Source organism: Stegostoma tigrinum, chromosome 3 (assembly GCF_030684315.1).
Source record: "Stegostoma tigrinum isolate sSteTig4 chromosome 3, sSteTig4.hap1, whole genome shotgun sequence".
Lineage (NCBI taxonomy): Eukaryota > Metazoa > Chordata > Chondrichthyes > Orectolobiformes > Stegostomatidae > Stegostoma > Stegostoma tigrinum.
The window spans coordinates 2,128,066-2,151,677 of record NC_081356.1 but is presented as its reverse complement, the minus strand read 5'-3'; the positions used below and the strand labels follow the sequence as shown (position 1 = coordinate 2,151,677).

The following is a 23,612-nucleotide window of genomic DNA, read 5'->3' as shown; positions in this document are numbered from 1 at the left end:
CCAAAGATCCTCAGACAACATCTTCCAAACCCGCGACCACTTCTATCTAGAAGGACAAAGGAATCAGACATATTGGAACACCACCAACTTCAAATTCCCCTCCAAGCCACTCACCATCCTGTCTTGGAAATATGTTGGCATTCCGTCATTGTCATTGGATTAAAATCCTGGAATTTCCTCCCTAAGTGCATTATGAGTCAACCCACAGCAGGTGGATTACAGCGGTTCAAGAAGGAAGCTCACCACCACCCTTCTTAAGGACAACTAGGGCTGGGCAATAAATGCTGGCCAGCCAGTGACACCTACATCCCACAAATGAATAAAAAAAAACCTGGAAAGTTGAGCTGATACCTGAAGAGCCAGGTTGCCCAGCTATGAGGAACTATGCTCCATGTGTTTTTATTTGGGGAATTGTGGAAAGATCACAGGCAGAGGGGTCCAGGGACAAGAGAAGGGGCTAATTTTCAGCAGCTATTCCCTTGCCCCATCTCTGCCCTCAATAACTCCTTGACTGAGGCAAATGGGTGCTTCTTCCAACAACAGGTGTATTCCACCAATAGTAGGCAAGTGTGTGATGGTTTTCCTCTCAGGAAGGTTGTCTCTTTCCTCGCCCGTAAAGTGTGTCAGTTATCAGATGGCTGGAAGGTTGAGTCCACTCTGGCCATTCATCAACCGCCTAATGACCTGAACGGGTGGCAGATTGGGAAGGTCTCTCATGGACCGTCCCCCATACAACGTAAACTGCTGGAGTACCAAGATTGGGGTGGGTACCTCTACAGTGCCAAGCTGCCCAGTAATTTGCTTTTATCTATCACCTGCTTGGCCACTTCTCAGAAGGTGAAAGTTCTGTCCTATCGGGATATCGTGGCTTTGCCTAGCCCAGCTGCAGATGAACATGGAAGTTAAGTCACATTGCCGGGAATAGAAGGCAAAATGGGAATTATTTGTTAAAATCTCATCACAGGTAGCAACATATCATGGGCTCTCTCTTAGTCAGACCTTATTACACTCAATTTGGTTGTAGTGCCATGGTGTAACGTGACTGTTTCCTTCATTATGGTCAGACATTGAGCAGGGCAACAAGGCATTATAAACAACTGCATAAGTATCTTGAAGAAGTCGGGTCTGAAGGTACATACCCTCACAGTTTAACCCAGTGTTATCAAGGGTAAATCCTCGCTGACATTCACAGCTGAAACTTCCAGGTGTGTTCTGACAAAGCCCCTTGGATCCACACAGTGAGAGCTGGGATGCACATTCGTTGTTATCTAAAAAACAGAAAAGTCAATGTAAAGTACTGGGGCTAGAGGAAATCTAATAATGGAGGCCAAGGATAAAATGCAAATATCGACTTGTTGAGATAGAACTTCCAGCCTTTCATTACAAAACAATGCCAGGGTTATGTTGAAAAATGTGACTTGCTTAAAGTCACGTATTCAATGTATTCATTGTAAATAAATGTAGTTTCCCCGAGCTACAGTTGGTGGAACTGACAATCTTCTAGATGGTCCCACCCCACAGAGAGTAAGACATCCTGAGCACAGTGCAACACTTCATCCTGGGAATCAGAATTAATGCAGTTAAGAAGTCTGTTACAAACTAATGTTAGCTCTGCACCTGACAAACTATTAACTGTCTTGTGACTAGCTTCCACAGCAGGTAAATAGAAAAGCAATGGCTGGCAAGAGAATAGCAGCTGTCAAGTCTTGGTCCTGGGCCCAGGGCTTGTCCGCTTCCATCTGCCTTTTTCTTTTCTCTCTTTATCTTATACTTTTATTCTTTTCTCGTTTCTTTCTTTGTTAGCAGGAGCGGTTCTTTCCTGGAGTGTGAGCAGCGATGGGAGGGTTTCCTCCCTGGAGTGTGAGCTGCGATGGGAGGGGTTCCTCCCTGGAGTGTGAGCAGCGATGGGAGGGATTCCTCCCTGGAGTGTGAGCAGCGATGGGAGGGGTTCCTCCCTGGAGTGTGAGCAGCGATGGGAGGGGTTCCTCCCTGGAGTGTGAGCAGCGATGGGAGGGGTTCCTCCCTGGAGTGTGAGCAGCGATGGGAGGGGTTCCTCCCTGGAGTGTGAGCAGCGATGGGAGGGGTTCCTCCCTGGAGTGCGAGCAGCGATGGGAGGGGTTCCTCCCTGGAGTGTGAGCAGCGATGGGAGGGGTTCCTCCCTGGAGTGTGAGCAGCGATGGGAGGGTTTCCTCCCTGGAGTGTGAGCTGCGATGGGAGGGTTTCCTCCCTGGAGTGTGAGCAGCGATGGGAGGGGTTCCTCCCTGGAGTGTGAGCTGCGATGGGACAGGTTCCCCCCTGGAGTGTGGGCAGTAGTGGGAGGGATTTCTCCCCAAAGTGTGGACAACTATGGGATGGTTTCATTATTCAAGATAACAAAGTGTGGAGCTGGATGAACACAGCAGGCCAAGCAGCATCTCAGGAGCACAAAAGCTGATGTTTCGGGCCTGGGCCTTCATCAGAGAGGGGGATGGGGAGAGGGTTCTGAAATAAATAGAGAGAGAGGGGGAGGCGGACCGAAGATGGAAAGAGGAGAAGATAGGTGGAGAGGAGTGTACAAGAGAGTCCACCTCCCCCTCTCTCCCTATTTGTTTCAGAACCCTCTCCCCATCCCCCTCTCTGATGAAGGGTCTAGGCCCGAAACGTCAGCTTTTGTGCTCCTGAGATGCTGCTTGGCCTGCTGTGTTCATCCAGCCTCACATTTTATTATCTTGGATTCTCCAGCATCTGCAGTTCCCATTATCTCTGATCACGGTTTCATTATTGATTTTGTTTTTACTCCAGTTAATCTCATTTGCCATTGCTTATTTTATTTTGCTATTGTCAGTAATGCCAACCACCCGAGCAAACAGAGGTGTATAACTAACAAGCAGGACAGGACGCTAACACTTCACCACAGGCGCACTGACGATGTTAACTAGCAGAGTGATGAAACATCTGCAACCAAACACTCCAGCTCGGTGAGCAAGTCTACAACAGCTTGAAGTGTCAGGTCTCAGCCTGACTTCGCAGTTTTCTCAATTTGTTTTGTCTTTCTCATTCGTATATTACATTTTTTTTTTGCCTACAGGCAAATTCACCGTAACATAAAATACAAGTGCATGAAATACATAACTTGGAAGTTAAAAAATCCTTGCCGTATTCACAGCATAAGAGAAATCATTCTTTCAACCACAATACAAAAGTGCAGCAATGCCCCTACTTCTTCAGGAGGCTAAGGAAATCCAACATGTCCACAAAGATTCTTACCAATATTTATAAAGACTCAAGGAGAGCATTCTATCCAAAAGCTTCATGGCTTGGAATGGCAACTGCTCTGCCCAGGACCATAAGATTGTGAACACAGCTCAGTCCATCATGCAAGATAACCTTCCACCCACGGACTCCATCTACATTTCTCACTGCCTTGGAAAGGCAAGCAATATAGTCAAAGACCCCTCCCACCTCAGTTATAATCTCTTCCAACCTATTCCATTTGACATAAAGTACAAAAGCTTAAACACACGTACCAACAGTTTCAAGAACAGCTTCTTCCCCCATGTGATTAGACTTTCTGAATTATTATACCTCTCAATTTTTAAATTTAATGTTGATTTGGCTCTTTGTACATCTTCTCTGCAGCTGTAACATTCTATTCCTCGCTTTGTTCTATTGCCCTAATGCACTTTGTGTGGTGTGATCTGCCTGTACTTCATGCAAAAAAAAACTTCTCACTGTCAGTAGGTACATGACAATAAAAATATCAAATTATACATAAAAAACAAACAAAATTACAAATTTCCAAGCACAATAATGTAAAAATTCCCTTTGTCAGTGTAGATCACTCTTACCAATGCAGGCAGTATGATGTTGTGTGAATCCAGGTGGGCACTTGCATGTAAATCCCCCAATTGTATTAACACACAGGAACTGACAATTGTGCTGTTTTGTAGAGCATTCATCAAGATCTGTGATTGAGAAGGTAAATGAAACAAGTAAGTAGATGAACAGCCCAAGCTGTTTAAAAGCATCGGTAATATGAACTGCTAAATATGAATTATATCGGTGAGAAAGGATTCATGTGGCTGCTGACGACTGAATTGCCAAAGTGTCTGAACTTTGGGAAAATCTTCAGGATGAGATCTTTAGCTAGCTATCAGTTACACATTTCAAAGACGTCGTCTCATGCGAGCAAGGTCCAAAAGCCCATGGACTTCCAATGTGTTCCTGATGTCACTGGATTGTGTTTTAGCTTAACTCATCAAAATCAGGGTTGAATTAGATGGCTCCAATGAGGATAGCTTAAAACTTTATTACTCGTAAAAACAAATTTAATAATTCACCATTCACAGTGCCCTTCCCTGGAGTTACTTGAAACATTAAGAATTCTACACCAAACTACTCATTGTTCTTTATTAGTTTTGAATGTTCTTTTTACTTCTTTCTGGTCACCTCACTCCACTACAGTGCATTAACTTCACAATTGCAGGGATCTACATTTACAATTTCCTTCACTGACCTCTACACGTTTTCCCATCCTCCTGCAGAATGTAGCCTCTTGGACATGAACAGTGATAGCTCCCTTCTGTGTTCTTACAGATGAAGTTGCATGGTTTTGGGGCCTGAGCACATTCATCAAGATCTAGTTATGTCGTGAAAGAAAGAATAGCAGAATTAGGAGCCTGTATCCAATCCTTAATAGATTTGAATTTATTGTAAACACAATGATATACCAAGTCTGGGATCATTGACGGCATTGTCTTTACTTGGATAAAATTTATTAGCATAGTCTGAATTTTCTATTCAGTGTAATTTTAGTGCTAGTGACATCGCATTTAACTAACACTTTTAAAGTGGATACATTTTGTCAAAACCTCCAGTCTGGCATTCATCAGGGCAATTCGCAATAATACTAATTTCAGGTGAAAATCAACTGTGTTAAAAGGAGAGTGCTGATTGGTTGGGAACTGGATTCTAATTATGAGAGGTCTTGTTCTGGAAAATGTGTGAATTAATTATGGTTGACAGTTAACTATCTGTCTTGTTTAAATTTTAAAGCAGGGAATGTAAACCAAGTTGGCAATTAATTGCCAATCATCATTAATTGGTGCATTCTCCAGGGCAGAGCTCTATCATTCAGAATTAAATTGCCAAACTGTCAGCACTGTCCTCTCATACGGTAAAATGTATGTTTACCTTGAAGTCGATATTTGTGAAAGTGGTCCTGATGAGTGCAAAGCAGCATGGTGGCTCAGTAGATGCTACTGCTGCCTCAGTGTGCCAGGGACCCCAGTTCGATTCCAACCTCAGGCGACTGCCTGTTTAGAGTTTACAGATTCTCCCTGGGTCTGTGTGGGTGTCTGCCCAGTTCTCTGGTTTCCCCCCACAGTCCCAAGATGTGCGGGCTGGGTGGGTTGGCCATGCTAAATTGCCCATAGTCTTCTGGGGCGTTCAGGGATGTGCAGGCTAATTGGATTGACTAAGGGAAACGTAGGGTTAAAGGGGTAGGGAAGGGGGTGGGTCTATGTGGGATGCCCTTTGGAGGGTTGGTGTGATCCCAATGGCTGAATTGCCTGTTTCCACACTGAAGGGAGTTCTATGATGAAAAAACTTTGACAAAATTGTTTCCTTAGCAATGCACAGGTTCTGAAACAAAAATTATTAACCTAAGTAGGTTATTACTCACATTAAAATAATGAAATTGGAGAATGTCAGGTATTGTCTACAAAATTTATATTCGGTAAAATGGTTAGAGCTGGGTGTGTAACATATTGTCGTGGTCCACAAACTGATGTAACAGTATTTAGGGCATTACTGCAGTGCACGTCCACTGTTCTGATACAGGTTCACTCCTTAGTTCCTGCTGTCATTGCTTTATCATCACTAAAGGTTTTTTTTGTTCAATACAGCCCTAGGCCTGGAACTCCCTCTCTAAACATTGTATAACTTAAAAAAACACCCTTTATAACATCTTCTTGATCTTTCTGTTTTAATTTCTCCCTTCCTGCTAACTTTCCATCTATATTTGTCCTTGTCATAGTCTCATAGAGTTCATACTGACCCCTGAAGGTCATCCCACCCAGATCCATTCCCTTACCGTATCCCTGTAACCTTGCAGTTCCCAATGGCTAACCCACCTAGTCTGCACATCCCTGGACACTATGGGCAATTTAGTGCAGCCAATCCATTTAACCGATAATCTTTGGACTGTGGAAGAAAACCAGAGCGCCCAGAGGAAACCCACAGACACGGGGAGAATGTGCAAACTCCACACAGACAGTCACCCGATTCTGGGATCAAACCCAAGTCCCTCTAACCACTGAGCCACCATGCTGACCCCATGTTCTCTAAAGCATTCAGCCATCTTCCTACAACTTAAAAACTGCAGAAGTGCAAGTTGATGTTGGGAAGACTGGCTGATGTCTTGGTCCCAGGAGTCTACCAAGACTATTTTTGATTTTGTCGCAGGTGACTTTTTATCTGACTTCCAGTAGAGAAGTTGATATTTAAAACAATAAGGAACAGAATCTGACTTTAATTTCAAGAAGTCATTAATCCACTTCCACGAGATGTCTATAACAAAAACAACAGAAGAGCTAAACAATCTCTTACCAATACATGCTGTACCCGTAATGTCTGTGGTATAACCAAGCTTACAAAGGCAGCGGTAAGAACCCAGTGTGTTGATACATTGTCCATTCAAACATAGGTTAGGCATCACCTTACATTCATCAATGTCTGTAACAAAATCCCCAGTTAGAAATAGATCCACAATCAATTTGTTGCATCTGTTCAGAATAATACTTTCAATGACTCCCATTGAAATCCAATTTTCAAAAGCCTTTTATTAAGGTTAGCAATTACTAATTATGATTCAACTCAACACATGTGGTAGATGTACCAAAACTGCAGCAAATAATTTCGCTGAAATTCGTAATTTTCATACTGTTCACTACATCCAACCCAAATAAATTGAAAAGTCTCTTTGATCCTAAAATACAATATAAAGTACAACATTAAGCAAGGAACTGTTTTTACAACCTTGTCCATCAGTTGTGTAGCCTGGGCCATGTGGACACATCTTTTTGTAGTGGGCAGTGCCAGGGAGTGGGCAGAGTTCACATTGGTTACCCCAACCACGGCCACCGTCACAGCAACACTCAGACTTGGTAACCAGGTTGCGGCTGCTGGAGGACATCTGACACATAGTTTGAAGAACCTCTGCAAAGCAGAAGGCCTGACGATTATCTGTCGGTGGAAAAAATACAGTGATTAGAAGATTCAACTTGCACAGTAAGAATCCACCACCAATAAACATAGAGTTTAAAACTGATGAAGTTTTGAGTTTTGCCCTGCAACATCTCAAAAATGACCTCTTATTGAAGCAAACAGGTGTGATATATAGCATGAAGAGAAGTTGTCAAGGTGATTGGAAGGCAATATACAGGAGATATCCGATTTCCAAACATCAACTTACCAAAGCTCACACTTATGAACATTATCCCATTAAGAGGTATAATTTAAAAGATTTGCTGGATATAAGAGAATTTCCTGTACCTATGAGCAGTTCCTGTATATTGTCCTGCACTGTGTTCCAACATGCGACTCAGATTCGGGAATGGAACCTGTATGTAACCCAGGGACTGCCTGTATTCAGAACATTCAAATAACAAGGCCATTGAATTTCCATCATTTCTGCTTTTCAACTGAGATAACAAAGTGTGGAGCTGGATGGACACAGCAGGCCAAGCAGCATCTCAGGAGCTACTTGGCCTGCTGCGTTCATCCAGCCCCACACTTTGTTATCTTGGATCCTCCAGTATCTGCAGTTACCATTATCTCTGCTTTTCAACTGCTTTGTTTTCTCCTGTAGTCAATGTATTGTTCTGTTGGCCTTTTCTGGAGGCACAGTTTAGATTTTTCACATCAGAACAATGCCATACTGTTAACTTGGTCTGGATTCACATGATGCTAAGTTATAGCCTAACAGGTTTGTTTGAAATTGCAAGCTTTTGGAGCACTGCTTATTCACCTAATGATCACTAGCACCTCCATATCATTGTTAACCTGGTAGCCAACTGTAAAGGTGCACCCTGATCCCTCAGATATTATTGCATTAATATATTTATCAATGGGAAGTGCTGCAGGAAGGAATAATATCATGGGTGTAAATTCGAAAATAAGTTAAAAATATTTTGGATCTGTCAACAGAGCCCCTTAACTGATAGCCAGCAAGTGGGAGCACAGGATCCTGTGTCTGTTCCAATGATACCAAAGTTCTGAAGAAGAGTCATAGGACCTGAAGCATTAACTCTACTTTCTCCCCATTGATGGTGTCAGACCTATTGAATTTCTCCAGCAATTTCTGTTTTTGTATCAAAGGAAGATGTTACCATGTATGCTAGTTGCCCTACATCTAATTGAAGAGTTTACAGTGATAATTCAATATGATAAATTCAGATAACTAATTCCTCTGGTGTGTAAATCCAGTAAGAATATTAATATTAAATTTAGTGGTAGACCATGTAGAAGTACATTTTCCACATAAAGATTAGTGTAATTTTGGGTTAGGCCCCTTTAAGGTTTGTGGATATTGAGTTAAATGAAATTTTCAAGCTAGACATTAATGAGTTTTGATCAGATAAGTGTGTGAAGGGAAATGAACAGAGGCTGGTAAATGGATTGATGGTAAGGATCATCCATCATTTAAATGATTTATAAGTGTCCTTTGTTCAAAGGCAGTGCATTCTCAATGCCATTCTAGAACAACGGGACAGAGGGACTTAATGGTAAACTGGGACCTGTCTATACTAACTTCACTTCAGATTGTGGCTCAGCTGCACAGCACACTTCCATGAGAGGGGCTATACAGAGTTCCAGACCTCTCAGGAAGCATGGGGAGAATTTGTGACTGCTAAGGCTTAAAATAAAACGTACGTGGGATATCGTCTGAACATCAGGAATCTTTTTCTGGGCTACAGTTGGTTGCACCTGTAGTACATTAAGATGAACACCACTATTCACAAACAAACTGGTCAGGGATTTCAAGTGGTTGAAGGATCACATGAGTTTTGAATTTTCAGAATTTGCTGGTTCAATTTAAGCTATTTGATTCACACAAATAGCATCCCATCCCTAGCTTTCCCATTAAAAAATACTCCCTGACGTTTCATATTAATTTTCAACTAAATTTGCCAGACAGAGTTATGCAAGGTAGTTAACAGTGTGAGTACCTTTGAAATAACATGCCAACAATACCAATCAACCACTTTCACCTAGAAAGGGAACAATTTAAATCTTGCAATTTTGTTTTTAGAGTTTTTTTCCACCTATTCATACAATGTGGATGTTAATGGCGAGCCTAGTATTTCTTGCCCATCCCTTATTGTTCAGAAAGCAATTAAGGGTTGGGGTGCTGTGGGTCTGGAGTCAGGCTATACTAGATAAGAATGGCAGTTTCCTTCCCGAACGAACATTAAAGAACCAGATTGTTTTTACAACAATTGGCAGCAGTAATATGGTAATCATTAGGCCTGTTTTTTGTTCCAATTTTTATAAATTTCCAAATTTGAAATATCTTCTCACTTCTGCTTAGATTTTTTTCTCTGAATTTAATCTTATAACTCCTCTCTTTGTTTCCCTTTCTGGTCTGCATTTGAATATAATACATCCTCCACTCCTAGCTTCTTTTTCCATTGTTAATTCTTCAGGATTAAAGAGATACAATGTTAGTTTTAGAGTCAAAGAGTCACAGAGTAATTCAGCATGGAAACAGGTCCTTCAGCCCAAACTGATCCATGCTGACTATAATGCCTCCTCAGCTAGTTCCAATTGCCCACATTTGATCCATATCTCCCTAAACCCTTCCCATCCATGTGTCTTTCCAAATGTTTTTTAAGTGTTGTTATTGTACCTGCCTCAACCACTTTCTCTGGCAGCCCATTCCATACATGAACCACTCTCTGTTTGAAGAAGTTGCCTATTCAGTCCTTCATAAATCTATACTCTCTCACCTAAAATCTATGCCTTCTAAATTTCAAATCTCCATCCCTGGGAAAGAGACCATATGCATTCATCCTATCTATGCCCCTCACGATTTTATACACCTCAATAAGATCACCCCTCATTCTTCTATGTTTCAAGGAATAAAGTCCTATCCTGGCCAACCTCTCTCAACAACTCGGGCCTACTAGTCCTGGCAACAGTATCCTTGCAATCTTCTTTGTACACTTTCCAGTTTAGCTATGTCTGTCCTTTAACAGGGTGACTAAAACTGTACACAATACTCAAAGTGCAGCCTCACCAATGACTTAGACAACTGTAACATTACGCCCAACTCCTATAACTCAATGCCTCAACCGATGAAGGCCAGCATGCTAAATGCCTTCTTCACCACCCTGTCTACCTGTGATGCCACTTTCAACAAACTATGCACTCGTACTCATAGCTTCCTCTATTCCACAACACTGCTCAGGACCTTACCATTTACTGTATAAGTCGTACCTTGGTTTGACTTTCCAAAGTGCAACATCTCACACTTATCTGTACTGAGTTGCATTTGCCAGTCCTCAGCCCACTTCCCCAAACCACCAAGGACCCTCTGTAATTTTTTATAACCTTCCTCACTATCAATGATACCTTCTAATTTTGTATCATCCACAAACTTACTACTCATGTCTCATACATTCAGATCATTTGTGTAAATAACAAAGGTCCCAGCGCCAACCCCTGTTGCACATCACTAGTCACAGGCCTCCAGTCTGAGAAACAACCTTCCACCATCACTCTCTGCTTCCTACCATTGAGCCAATTTTGCATCCAATTAGCTCGCTCTCTCTGGATCCCATGCAACCTAATCTTCATGAATAGCCTGCCATGCGGGACCTTGTACTTAGGTACAGATAGACAAAATCCACTGCCCTGTCCTCATCTATCCTCTTCGAAAAACTCAAAGATTTTTCAGATATGATTTTGAATGCACAAATCCATGCTGACTATTCTTAATCAGACATTGACTGTCCAAATATTAATTGATCCCATCCCTCAGTATCCTCTCCAATAATATGCCTACCACTGATGTCAGGCTCACTGGCCTGTAGTTCCTTGGCTTCTCCAGCTTAAACAATGTAACAACATTAGCCACCCTCCAGTCTTTCCGGAACTTCACCAGTGTCTAAAGATGAAGCAAAAACTCTGCAAGGGCCTCTGCAATGTCTTCCCTTCCCTCCTACAATATCCAAGGATGGGCTTGATCAGGCCCAGGGGATTTATCCACTTTAATGCGCTTTATGGCTGAGAACACCTCCTCTGGTAATATGTATGTGGTACAAAACATCCCCACTTGTTTCCTTTATTTCCTTAGCACCCAGGATTCTCTCCTCAGTAAACACTGAGGAGAAATATTCATTAAAAATCTCCTCCATCTCCTGTGTCTCCACACGTAGATGGCCCTACTGATCATTAAGGGGACCTATCTCTCCCTAGACATGCTTTTACTCTTAATATAGTTAAAGAACCTAAAGTTTTCAGTAAGATTTGTAGCTCGCGTTGTAGATGAGGTTGTAGACATGCTCGCCGAGCTGGTGTGTTTGGTTGCAGACATTTCGTCACTCTGCTGAGTAACGTTGTCAGTGTGCCTCCGGCAAAGCATTGGTGTCCTGTCCTGCTTGTTAGTTATACACCTCAGTTTGCTAGGGTGGTTGGTATTACTTCCGATTCGGTTTCTCAGTGGTTTCTACGCAGGGTCTAATTCAATGTGTTTGTTGATGGAGTTCCTGTTGGAATACCAGGCCTCCAGGAATTCCCTGGCATGTCTCTGTTTGGCTTGTGCTATTATGAATGTGCTGTCCCACTCGAATTAGTGTCCTCCTTTGTCCATGCGTATTGAGACCAGTGAGAACTGGTCTTGTCTCTTGGTGGTTAGTTGGTGTTGGTGTATCATTATTGTCAGTTTACTTCCAGCTTGGCCGATGTAATGTTTCTCACAGCCCTTGCATGGTATTTTGTATATTACATTAATTTTATTGGTTGTGGGTATGGAATCCTTTGCAATTGTCAGTAGCTGTCATAGGGTGGTTGTTGGTTTGTGGGTCTGATACCTAGGAGTCTGAGTAGTCTTGTGGTCATCTCTAATATGTCCTTGATGTACGGTAGGATGATTAGTCAGTCTGGTCATGTTGTGTCTTCCTGTTGTGGTCTGTCTCAGAGGGAACCATGGATTGTGCCTTTCGGGTATCTATTCCTTTTAAAGACTCCATATAGGGGCTACGGTTCTGCTTTGTGTAGTTCTGGGTTGCTGCAATGTGTTATGGCTCATTTAAATAGTGTCCTGATGCATCTCCGTTTGTAGGCATTGGGGGAACAGCATAGTAGCACTTCACCGGAGGCACACTGACAATGTTACCTAGCAGGGTAACGAAACATCTACAACCAAACGCACCGGCCCAATGAGCATGTCTACATCTGAGCTATAGAACGTCTTGGGAACATCTTTAACCTTATCTGCCGGATCCATTTCCTACCCTCTTTTAGCTCTTCTAACCTCCCTCTTAAGTGTGCCTCAATATACTTCATCAGCCAGGGATCCCTAAAGCTGCTAGCTTTTCCCTTCAACCTAAAGGGACATACTATCCCTGGACTCTTGATAGCTCACTTTTAAATGCCTCCCTTGTGCCAGTCGTTCCTTTTCCTTCAAACAGACTCACCCAATCAACTGCTCCTAGATAGAACATAGAACAGTACAGCACAGAACAGGCCCTTCAGCCCACAATGTTGTGCCGACCATTGATCCTCATGTATGCACCCTCAAATTTCTGTGACCATATGCATGTCCAGCAGTCTCTTAAATGTCCCCAATGACCTTGCTTCCACAACTGCTGCTGGCAACGCATTCAATGCTCTCACAACTCTCTGTGTAAACAACCCGCCCTGGGAAATAGTCTCTGGCTATCAACTCTATCTATGCCTCTCATTATCTTGTATACCTCAATTAGGTCCCCTCTCCGCCTCCTTTTCTCCAATGAAAAAAGTCCGAGGTCAGTCAACCTCTCTTCATAAGATAAGCCCTCCAGTCCAGGCAGCATCCTGGTAAACCTCCTCTGAACCCTCTCCAAAGCATCCACATCTTTCCTATAATAGGGCGACCAGAACTGGATGCAGTATTCCAAGTGCAGTCTAACCAAAGTTTTATAGAGCTGCAACAAGATCTCACGACTCTTAAACTCAATCCCCCTGCTAATGAAAGCCAAAACACCATATGCTTTCTTAACAACCCTGTCCACTTGGGTGGCCATTTTAAGGGATCTATGTATCTGCACACCAAGATCCCTCTGTTCCTCCACACTGCCAAGAATCCTATCCTTAATCCTGTACTCAGCTTTCAAATTCGACCTTCCAAAATGCATCACCTCGCATTTATCCAGGTTGAACTCCATCTGCCACCTCTCAGCCCATCTCTGCATCCTATCAATGTCCCGCTGCAGCCTACAACAGCCGGCTATACTGTCAACGACACCTCCAACCTTCGTGTCGTCTGCAAACTTGCTGACCCTTCCTTCAATCCCCTCATCCAAGTCATTAATAAAAATTACAAACAGTAGATGCCCAAGGACAGAGCCCTGTGGAACACCGCTCACCACTGACTTCCAGGCAGAATATTTTCCTTCTACTACCACTCGCTGTCTTCTGTTGGCCAGCCAATTCTGTATCCAGACAGCTAAGTTCCCCTGTATCCCATTCCTCCTGTCCTTCTAAATGAGCCTATCATGGGGATCCTGCCTAATAACCCTAAAATTGGCCCTGCTCCAGTTTAGCACCTTAACCTGTGGACCTGACCTATCTTTTTCCATAACTATGTTATAACTAAGAGAGTTATGGTCACTGGATCCAAGGTGCTCACTGACTGATACCTCAGACACTTACCTGACCTCGTTTCCTAACAGGAGGTCCAGTGTTGTGCCCTCCCAAGTATTGACCTCTACTTGTTGATTTAGGAAACTTTCTTGGACATATTTGATAAAGTTTACCCTGTTTGGGGTTTTTTACTCTCTGGGTGGCCCAGTAAATACAGGGGAAATTAAGATCTCCAACCAGTACTACTCTATATTTCCTACAGGTATCTGCAATCTCTCTACACATTCACTCTTCCAGCTGCTAGCCTATAATACAGTCCCAACAGTGTGACCATCCACTTCTTGTTTCTAAATTCTAACCATAAGGCCTCATGGCAACTATCCCTTATTGCTTACTTGTACTTCTGGTTTTGTTATTCACCAAGATCTCAAGATGTTCTATTGTCCTTGCCATAATATTATAACCTTGTATTTCCAGCAAGATATAGTGGAATGTTTATCCAAGAAGATTAGACAATGCTCACACAACCTCCTGAAGTCACCAGGAGACTGGTGCCATTTCTCCCATTTCAGGTCATGTGCTTGTGGAGGCAGGCAGTCATGCATGGTCAAATAGTTCAAATGGTCTTCTAGTGCATGGTGGATCTGCCAACTTGCCTCCTGCCGAACAAATGGAATTAAAGCATGAAGCTGAAGGCATTGGCCTGATATATTCCTGAACCATTCTAACAGCTTTCTAGCCTTCAAGCCCATTGACGAAGGGCTGGTTAAAACACTGGTTTTTGTTCCTCAATTTGTCCTTATTGTCTGATCAGAAGATAATTTAGTTCAGGCCAAGCTGCTCGACTTACTTTCAGAAAGTTGACCTATCCGGTTAAAAATAAGTTTGGAATCATTGACTAGACCGTGATGGTAACACGAAGGGGAGGTGATGGCTTTGTGACATTATGATTGGACTGTTAAGCAAGTGACCCAGGGTAACTTTCTGGAGACCTGGGTTTGAACCGCACCATGGTGCATGGTGGAATTTGAACTCAACAAACATCTGGAATTAAGAATCTAATGACGACCGTGAATCCATTGTCGGAAAAACCCTCTGGGAAATTATGGATGGGCAATAACTGCTGCCTAGCCAGCAACACCCTCATCCCATGAACAAATAAAGGGAAAAAAAGAAGTCATATGTAGCTTCAGATGCATACACCGGATTGCCCTACAAAGTTGGAAAATTGTCCCTGGTGAATTTGGTGCACAGTTCTCGATGGTCAACTATCAATGCTTCCCCCTGTTTATTCTCTTTCACTTTTTTTTCTACAATCTTTCCAATGGAATATTCAGTTATGTGTATTGAATCTGAATGACAGTTCAGCTCAAACCTTTAGGTGACACATCTCACTGAGCTGCTAGCTCCTTTAATCAGTAACAAATGGTCTAAAATGAATGGTTGGGTAATGTTTGTACTGGGTGGGAGATGATGAGAGCGTGCAGAGAGGCATAGAGCAATCAGGAAAATTAGAAATGAGGCATCACTCATTTTAAACTGGTGTATTCCTATTACTATTGACCTCTGTGTTGGAGAGGTGAGCTTCCCAGACTAACATTACCCTGATTGACAGGGAGCTCTTTCTACCATCAGTTACAAAGTGCCCTTTGTGCTGTTTACCTTCAGAGGATTGGTCTTAATCCCAGGGAAATGGAATTGAGGAACCCAGCCATTTTGGCACCTTGACAAGGGTATGCAATTACTTCCAAATTGCAGCTTCTAACAGAAACATAACTATTATGGAGAAGTGCAGTCAGCTTTGAAAGATTAAAACTTCTCATCTGTAAAAATAAACTATAATCTGATTCCTTTTAAATTGCGTTACTTAATCCCAGCTATGACAATGAATTCATTTTGTCTCACTTACTTGTATTTTTCAACAGCTGACTCAGATCCAAGCCTAATACATCTACTTCTTTTTAACATTTTCTTGTGTGTGTGTGTGTGTGTGTGTGTGTGTGTGTGTGTCTTTGTGTGACTGTGTGTTGTGTGTGTGTGTCTGTGAACTGTGTGTGTGTGTGTGTGTGTGTGTGTGTGTGTGTGGGTGTCTTTGTGTGACTGTGTGTTGTGTGTGTGTGTCTGTGAACTGTGTGTGTGTGTGTGTGTGGGTGTGTGTGTGTGTCTCTTTGTGTGACTGTGTGTGTTGTGTGCGTGTGTGTGTGTGTCTGTGAGCTGTGTGTGTGTCTGTGAGCTGTATGTGTCTGTGTGTCTGTGAGCTGTGTGTGTGTGTCTCTGTGTGTGTCTCTTTGTGTGACTGTGTGTGTTGTGTGTGTGTCTGTGAGCTGTGTGTGTGTGTGTGTGTGTGTGTGTGTGTGTGTGTGTGCGTGTGTGTGTGTGTGTGTCTGTCAGCTGTATGTGTCTGTGTGTGTATGTGTCTGTGAGCTGTGTGTGTGTGTGTCTGTGAGCTCTGTGTGCGTGTGCGTGTGTGTGTCTGTGAGCTTTATGTCTCTGTGTGTGTATGTGTCTATATGTCTGTGAGCTCTGTGTGTGTGTTTGTGTTTGTGTGTGTGTGTGTGTGTGTGTGTGTGTGTTTGTGTCTGTGTCTGTGTGTCTGAGTCTTTGTCTTTCTCCATTTCAGGGTTTGTCACCTTTCATCTCTTGATTTAGTTATTCTGCAATCCTGCTAACTCAGCCCTCACTGATCTTTATTACAAAATTTCAGCCCCTCAGCCTCCCTCTTCCTGCCCCTGTGGCACCTCTGGATAGCCCTTTAACAACTCCACAGCTGCCTGCTGTGTCTCTCGGGGCTTCCTCCAAAGACCCTATTTTGCTTGTTATCACTACGCTTTTGAAAGGCATGACCTGGAACGACTCATTTACCTCTCTGTCGCTATGCCTATTTTGTTTGCTCTTTATCCTCTAATTTAGTGACACTGTGATCTTATCAGCAGTCACATCTTCATGTCTCCTGTTCCTCTATCACTTGTCCCTCCTCTGAGCACCTTACATTGTTTGCTTATCCTTCTTAACCATCATTATTCACATTCTTTCCTCTACACACCAAAATGAGTTTCTCCATAAAATATTGTTCCTTTTGCTTCCCTCAGCAATGGACTTCAGATCGGTATGACAGGTCGGCACAACATCGAGGGCCGAAGGGCCTGTACTGTGCTGTAATGTTCTATGTTCAGCAATTTACTTTGATTGACTCCACATCCTAAATTATTTAAATTTCATTCTCAGCTTCCTTTGGCCTCTGTGTTGCAAATATATTGTCCTTCTGCCCTCTCTAAGCTTCTGTCTTCGAAGAAAAACTCTCTCACCTCATTCACGACCATTCTTTTTGCATCACCACATCCATGCCTGTTCATCGGATCTCAGTCATTGAAACTTTTACTTAATGACATCGTGCACATCCCCTCAATCTCTTTCTCCCTCTGACAACTACGCGCATATTGATTTGCTTAGCAATTCTCATGCCAGCAAATTGCATTTCATATCTCCAGTAAAATGTTCCTCATTTCCCAGTCTGTTTTTATGCTCAGGTACTGTCACAAACCTAGTTCCTTTTGAACTTTCCACTGGACTTGAAATGTTCTCTCTGCACAGTTCCTGCCAAACCCACTGACCTCTCCAGCAATTTGTGTTTTTGTTTCCGACTTCCAGCATCCACAGTTCTTTGGTTTATTTTAGTTGCAACGTGGTTTCCTTTTAGACTGAGACTGAGCTAATGAACTAATATCTGCTCTATCACTGAAACAGTCTAACCTTAACATCACCTTATTTGCCCCAAATAAGCTTGTTTGCTCAGGAATGAAATGCATTTGTTAAGCTTTGACCTGGCTGTCCCAATGGTCTCCTCATTGGTCCTTCATCCTGAACCCTCTCTAAACTTGAATTCATTCAAACCTCAGTTCCCATATGTGAATGTATGTGCAATCCATTCAAATTATCTCCATTGTTCACCAGACACATTGGTTACCATTCTGGCAATATTACGCTTTTAAAACTCTGGAGCAAATCCCTCCACAAATCCCACACCCCATCTATGTAACCAACTCTGCGCTTTTCCAGTCCTGGCCTCTTGTACAGTCCCAATTTTAGTCTCTCCATCATTGGCAGCCTTGCTTTAGCTAGTCGCTCTTGACTTTGTATTTGCCTCAGCTGCCTCCTTACATCTTCCTACTTCGATAAGATGATTCCTAAAACCTGCCTCTTTCACCAAGCTTTTGGTTATCTGTCTAAATATTTCACATTGCTCAGTCTTGAATATTTTGATCAAGTGCATCCCAGGACATTGTGGGAAGTTAGGGAAGAAATTGTGGGGCCCCATGGTGGAAATATTTGTATCGTCTTTAACCATTGGTGATGTGCCGGAGGATTGGGGGGTGAACATAGGACCATAAGAAATAGGAGCAGGGGTAGACCATCTGGCCCCTTGAGCCTGCTCCATCATTCAATAAGATTATGGCTGATCTTTTCATGGACTCGGCTCCACTTATCCACCCACATGCCATAACCCTTCATTCCTTAACTGTTCAAAAATCTATCTACCTTTGCTGTAAAAACATTCAATGAGGTAGCATCACCCACTTCACTGAGCAGGGAATTCCACAGATTCACAACCCTTTGGGTGAAAAAGTTACTCCTCAAATCAGTCCTAAATCAGCACCCCCTTATTTTGAGGCTACAGCTCTAATCCTAGTTATAATGGGAACTGCAGATGCTGGAGAATCCGAGATAACAAAGTGTGGAGCAAGATCACCTTTGATCACCTTTTCTGATGAAGGGTCCAGGCCCAAAACATCAGCTTTTGTGCTCCTAAGATGCTGCTTGGCCTGCTGTGTTCATCCAGCTCCATATTTTATTAGCCCTAATCCTAGTGTTGTGGCTAATGTTGTGCTTTTATTTAGGAAAGCCTGGGAACTATATACCTGTGAACTTGATATTGGTGGTGTGTAAATTGTTGGAAATAATTCTGAGAGATAGGATTTACATGCATTTGGAGAGGCAAGGACTGATTAGCAATAGTCAAAACGGCTTTGCGCATGGGAAATTGTGTCTCACAAATTTGATTGAGTTCTTTGAGGAAGTTACCAAAAATTTTGATGAGGACAGAGCAGCAGATGTTGATTACATGGACTTTAGTACAACCTCTGATAAGGTTCCACCTGGTAGACTAATTAGAAAAGCTAAATCACATGGGATTCAGTGTGAGCTTCCTAATTGGATACAAAATTGGCTTAACGGTAGGAGACAGAGGGTGGTGATACAGGGTTGTTTGTTGGACAGGAGGCCTGTGACCATCAATGTTCCACATGAATCGGTACTGGATCCACCTTTGATCGTCATTTACATAAGCGCTTTGGATGAGAAAATAGTAGGCAGGGTTAGTAAGTTTGTGGATGACAGCAAAGTTGGTAGGATAGCAGACCATGAAGAAGGTTATCTAAGATTGCAAACAGATTTTGATCAATTGGGTCAATGGACTAAGGAGTGACAGATGGAGTTGAATTTGGATAAATGTGAGGTATTGCATTTTGGTAAAACAAACAAGGCTAGGACTTACACAATTAATGGTAGGGCCCTGGGTAGTGTTGTAGAGCAGACAGACTTAGGGGTTCTGGTGCACGTTACATTGAAATTTGCACTGTAGACAGGGTGGTCAAGAAGGTGTTTAGTATGCTTGCTTCCTTTGCTCAGCCTTTCGATGTTATGTGTGGAATAAGCTGTCGGAGGAAGTGATAGATAAAGGTACAGTTACAATATTTAAAAGTATTTGGATAAGTACATGAATAGGAAAGATTTGGAGGGATATGGGTCGTGAGGCTGGTTTAGTTTGGGAACATGGTCAGCATGGACTAGGTGAACTGAAGGATCTGTTTCCGTGCTGTGTGACCCTATGACTATGACTCCATAATATCTTAGCGTGATTTATGGTATTCAAAGGCACTACATAAATGCATGTTATTATTGATATGTTTGTAGCATACTTTGTTCTTCAAAATAATTTGTAAGATTCTCTCCAACATTCGTTCTCTTACCTATTGTTCTTTAATTTCTAATATTTTTGTTGCTCTCGCCATACACAAATATCCCCCAAACCTTCTTCAACTCAAGTTACTGTTGGCCTAAAGTCTGTCTCAACTTCTCTTTCGACTTTATCATTGAGACATCACTGCTCGGTTTTCTAAAGGCTGCCGCTCTCTAAGCTGGCATCCTACTTTTTCTCTGTTCATTTGGATTTTAAGTCTGTGTTTCTGTTAAATGTTTTGCTTTGCCCTGTGCTCACATCAAAAAAGGCCAATCGTGTAAGGCGCAACAGGAACAGGGACCATCAGTTTGTGACTTAATGCACCTCAGGCTATGCCACACCATGTGGAAAAGAATATTTATCTCGGTCTCTTGATTATCAGTAGTCAAGTCCATCATGGGTTATGGTTCCAATAACAGTGAATAAATCCTTTTCATATTAGTAAACCATCTCTTCTGCTATGTGCAGAATATCAGACTCCCAAATTGATTGGTAGTTTTGGAGGGATTTGTTCCTCTTAAAATGTAATATGTGGATCAGTCTACAGCTCAAAGGAATTGGGACACTGAAACTCTCATGTAAATTGGACTTACCAATGCACTCAGTGCCTGAGGGAGTTGCTCGGAATCCTTCGCCACAGTCACATCTGTAGCTGCCAACAATGTTTATACAGCGCCCATTTTCACAGATACCTGGCTTGCTCCAGCACTCATTGTCATCTAAAATTGGAAAGATTCAGAGCATTTTTTGAAAAAAAAAGTGATCAAATTTAAAAACCAAGCTATTTTGATTCTTTCATCTTCTCTACAAAATATGTTGGCATGAGTTATTTTTGGTGTCACTATTCAGCTTCTCCATATCTGTAACAATTTTGAGACTTCTTTGATACAAACGAGGCAGAATCATACTGTGCAGTATTATTAAAGTGGTTAGCAAATTTTAACTGAATCCCTGTATGCTATTTATTTTGTCACAGCAAATTCAGTAACATATTCAAAGTACAGAGGCTACAAACAGCACTGAGATAGCAAAGAAAAGAATTCCACATGAATATATCAGTATTTATGTTTCTAAAAATGCACGGTGTGATTTCAACCACTAATGTCAAGTTTGTATACTTCAGAAGAATTTGAGACAAATAAACATCGTGCACCTGTCACATTTGGAATGTTGTCAACCAATGGTACAATGGACCATTTTTAAACTGGGAGGGGTATAGAGTGTGTAAACCCTGAAACAGACAGAGAATCTTCGGAGTTCAGAGATGTAGTACATCTGGTGATCTTTTTGGACAGGCGATCAATTTTCCCGAAGTCTCATTGGACTCGAGTTAGAGCTGTTGTTTGATCTTGTGCAAAGGACCAGACCCCAGGCCTTGGTTAAGATGAGAGGAGGTCTTACAAAGCAATTAGAGAGGCTGGGTTTGGGGGTAGCCAAACTTAGCGATTTTTGTTCTTCTGGCCCCCGGCTGATTTGGCTCAACGGAGAGGATTTTGCCAGTGACCAGCTCACACTGCAGATCTACTTTTGCTGTCCAAACTTTTCTTTAAGAAAGGAACCTCATTTCCTTTCTGATGAAATGTCACTCTATGGCACAAAACTGTGAATGTAATCAGGACATGGTGGGAAGGCAAAGGGATCATGACAGATAAGGGTCTTCACTGCATCTAACTCTGTATTGGTTTCCACAAGGCTAGAAGAGTTGAAATCAGGGTCAATGTGCCTGAAAACAGGCACACAGGATGAGGGCCACATTGTTCCCATGATCCATGGAGCAAATGAAATCGGTGTCAGCATTTCAATGGCCATGAGTCACATACGCGATCAATAAACATTTTCCAGAACACCACAGAATCACAGAAACTGACAGTACAGAAAAGGTCTTTCAGCCAATCAAGCCTGTACTGCTAAAAGCACACAACTACCAACACTGGCTCCATTTTCCTGCCCTAGGCCCATAGCCTTGAATGTCACAAAATGCTATGTGCTAATCCAAGTGCTTGACACCAGCTTGAAGCAGGCCTAATACATGTAACATTGCTGGCTGCCTAGAACTTACAAACAGTATTTATCTTCATAGGATGCTGATCTGAAGATATTCATGCCACATTTTCATCTATTCCATCCCTCTCCCTATTTTTTACGGCTCTAAGATAAGGCAGGTGCACTTTTCACAAAAAAATGGCTTGACTTCAGCTGAATTTGGCTATATTTCTGTGTAGAAGTATTTTAAGCACATGAACCAACTTAGAATGGGACTCATGCCCAAGATCAGTACTGGCTCCAGGTCAACACAAGAAACGTGCACATTGCTGCACAGTGCTCTTATAGCCAGAACAAATTCCAGCTCTGCTTTCTTTTAAGGAGTATCAGCCAATTGGCCCTACTAACTGCTGTGTGGTGTGCTGGAGCGAAGGATGGAGAAAACCAGTACTTATCTGCAGTAAATAAAAAGTTGCTAGTTTTGTCTTTACAGAGCCTTCAGTCTGAGGAGAGCTCAGATCCCATGGGTGGCCTTTCTCTCCTGTAATGTTTCAGTGAAATCATTGGATAATGACATGGAAGACTTGATAGTGTCACTCCTGTGCCAGTTGTACACTATTTAAATGCTCATTGCTATTTCAGGCTGAGACTTCTTTTCTCCTGTAGTGTGGCTACAGGAAATGCACAGGTCAGATAAGTGAAATTAAAGCTTTTATTTTCCCTCCCTAACACCCTGAAAGCTGGCATATTTTTGAGCATTCAATGAAATGAATATTTTTCTCTTTAATAGAACAGTTTGTATTACAGGGTTATTCATTGCTTTTTCTGGTGAACTTTCTTCAGTGTTAGTCTTCAGAACTCGATAGTTAGGGGAATTGACAGGAGATTTTGTGGTCTGGATCGGGATTCCCGGAAGGTATGCTGCCTCCCTGGTGCCAGGGTCCGGGACGTCTCCGATCAGGTGTATAAGGTTCTAAAAGGGGAGGGCGAACAGCCAGAAATCGTGTTAAATATTGGCACTAATGATATAGCCAGAAATAGGATTGAGGATATAAAAAGTGATTTCAGGGAGTTAGGATGGAAGCTGCAGAGCAGGACGAACAGAATAGTGTTCTCTGGTTTACTACCGGTGCCACGAGATAGCGAGGCGAGGAACAGGGAGCGGGCGCAGCTTAACACGTGGCTACGCAGCTGGTGTAGGAGGGAGGGCTTCAGATATGTAGATAATTGGGATGCCTCCTGAAGAAGGTGGGATCTGTACAAGAAGGACGGGTTGCATGTGAACGGGAAGGGGGCCAATGTCCTGGGTGGAAGGTTTGCTCGAGTAGTTCGAGAGGGTTTAAACTAGTATGGCAGGGGGGTGGGAACCTGAGCTGTATACCAGAGGTGAGAGTTGATGCAAGTGAGGCAGTAGCAAGAGGTAGACCAGCTAGTGGGATGGATTTTCCTGGGAAGGAACCAAGGGATCAGTTAAAGTGTGTTTGCTTTAATGCAAGGAGTATCAGGAATAAAGTGATGAACTTAGAGCATGGATCAGTACCTGGTGCTATGATGTTGTGGCCATAACAGAGACATGGGTTTCTCATGGGCAGGAATGGTTGCTGGGTGTTCCAGGGTTTAGAACATTTAAAAAGAATAAGGAGGGGGGGAAAAGAGGAGGGGGTGTAGCACTACTAATCAGAGAGGGTATCACAGTTACAGAAGCTTCCATTGTCGAGGAAGATCTGCCTACTGAGTCAGTATGGGTGGAAATTAGGAACAGCAAGGGAGTAGTCACCTCGTTAGG

The 23,612-nt window shown here is 42.6% G+C and overlaps 1 protein-coding gene across 1 annotated transcript in view; it reads right to left on the bottom strand.

The window, feature by feature from the left end:
• Positions 1-23,612, bottom strand: part of LOC125450677 (fibrillin-2) — a 343,642-nt gene that overhangs the window by 16,076 nt on the left and 303,954 nt on the right. The window contains exons 56-61 of the mRNA XM_059642692.1: positions 20,437-20,562; positions 7,018-7,224; positions 6,589-6,714; positions 4,496-4,618; positions 3,828-3,944; positions 1,140-1,268 (exon numbers count right to left, since the gene is read on the bottom strand). Coding sequence (XP_059498675.1) covers positions 1,140-1,268; positions 3,828-3,944; positions 4,496-4,618; positions 6,589-6,714; positions 7,018-7,224; positions 20,437-20,562 — 828 coding nt within the window. The remainder of the gene's footprint in view (positions 1-1,139; positions 1,269-3,827; positions 3,945-4,495; positions 4,619-6,588; positions 6,715-7,017; positions 7,225-20,436; positions 20,563-23,612) is intronic.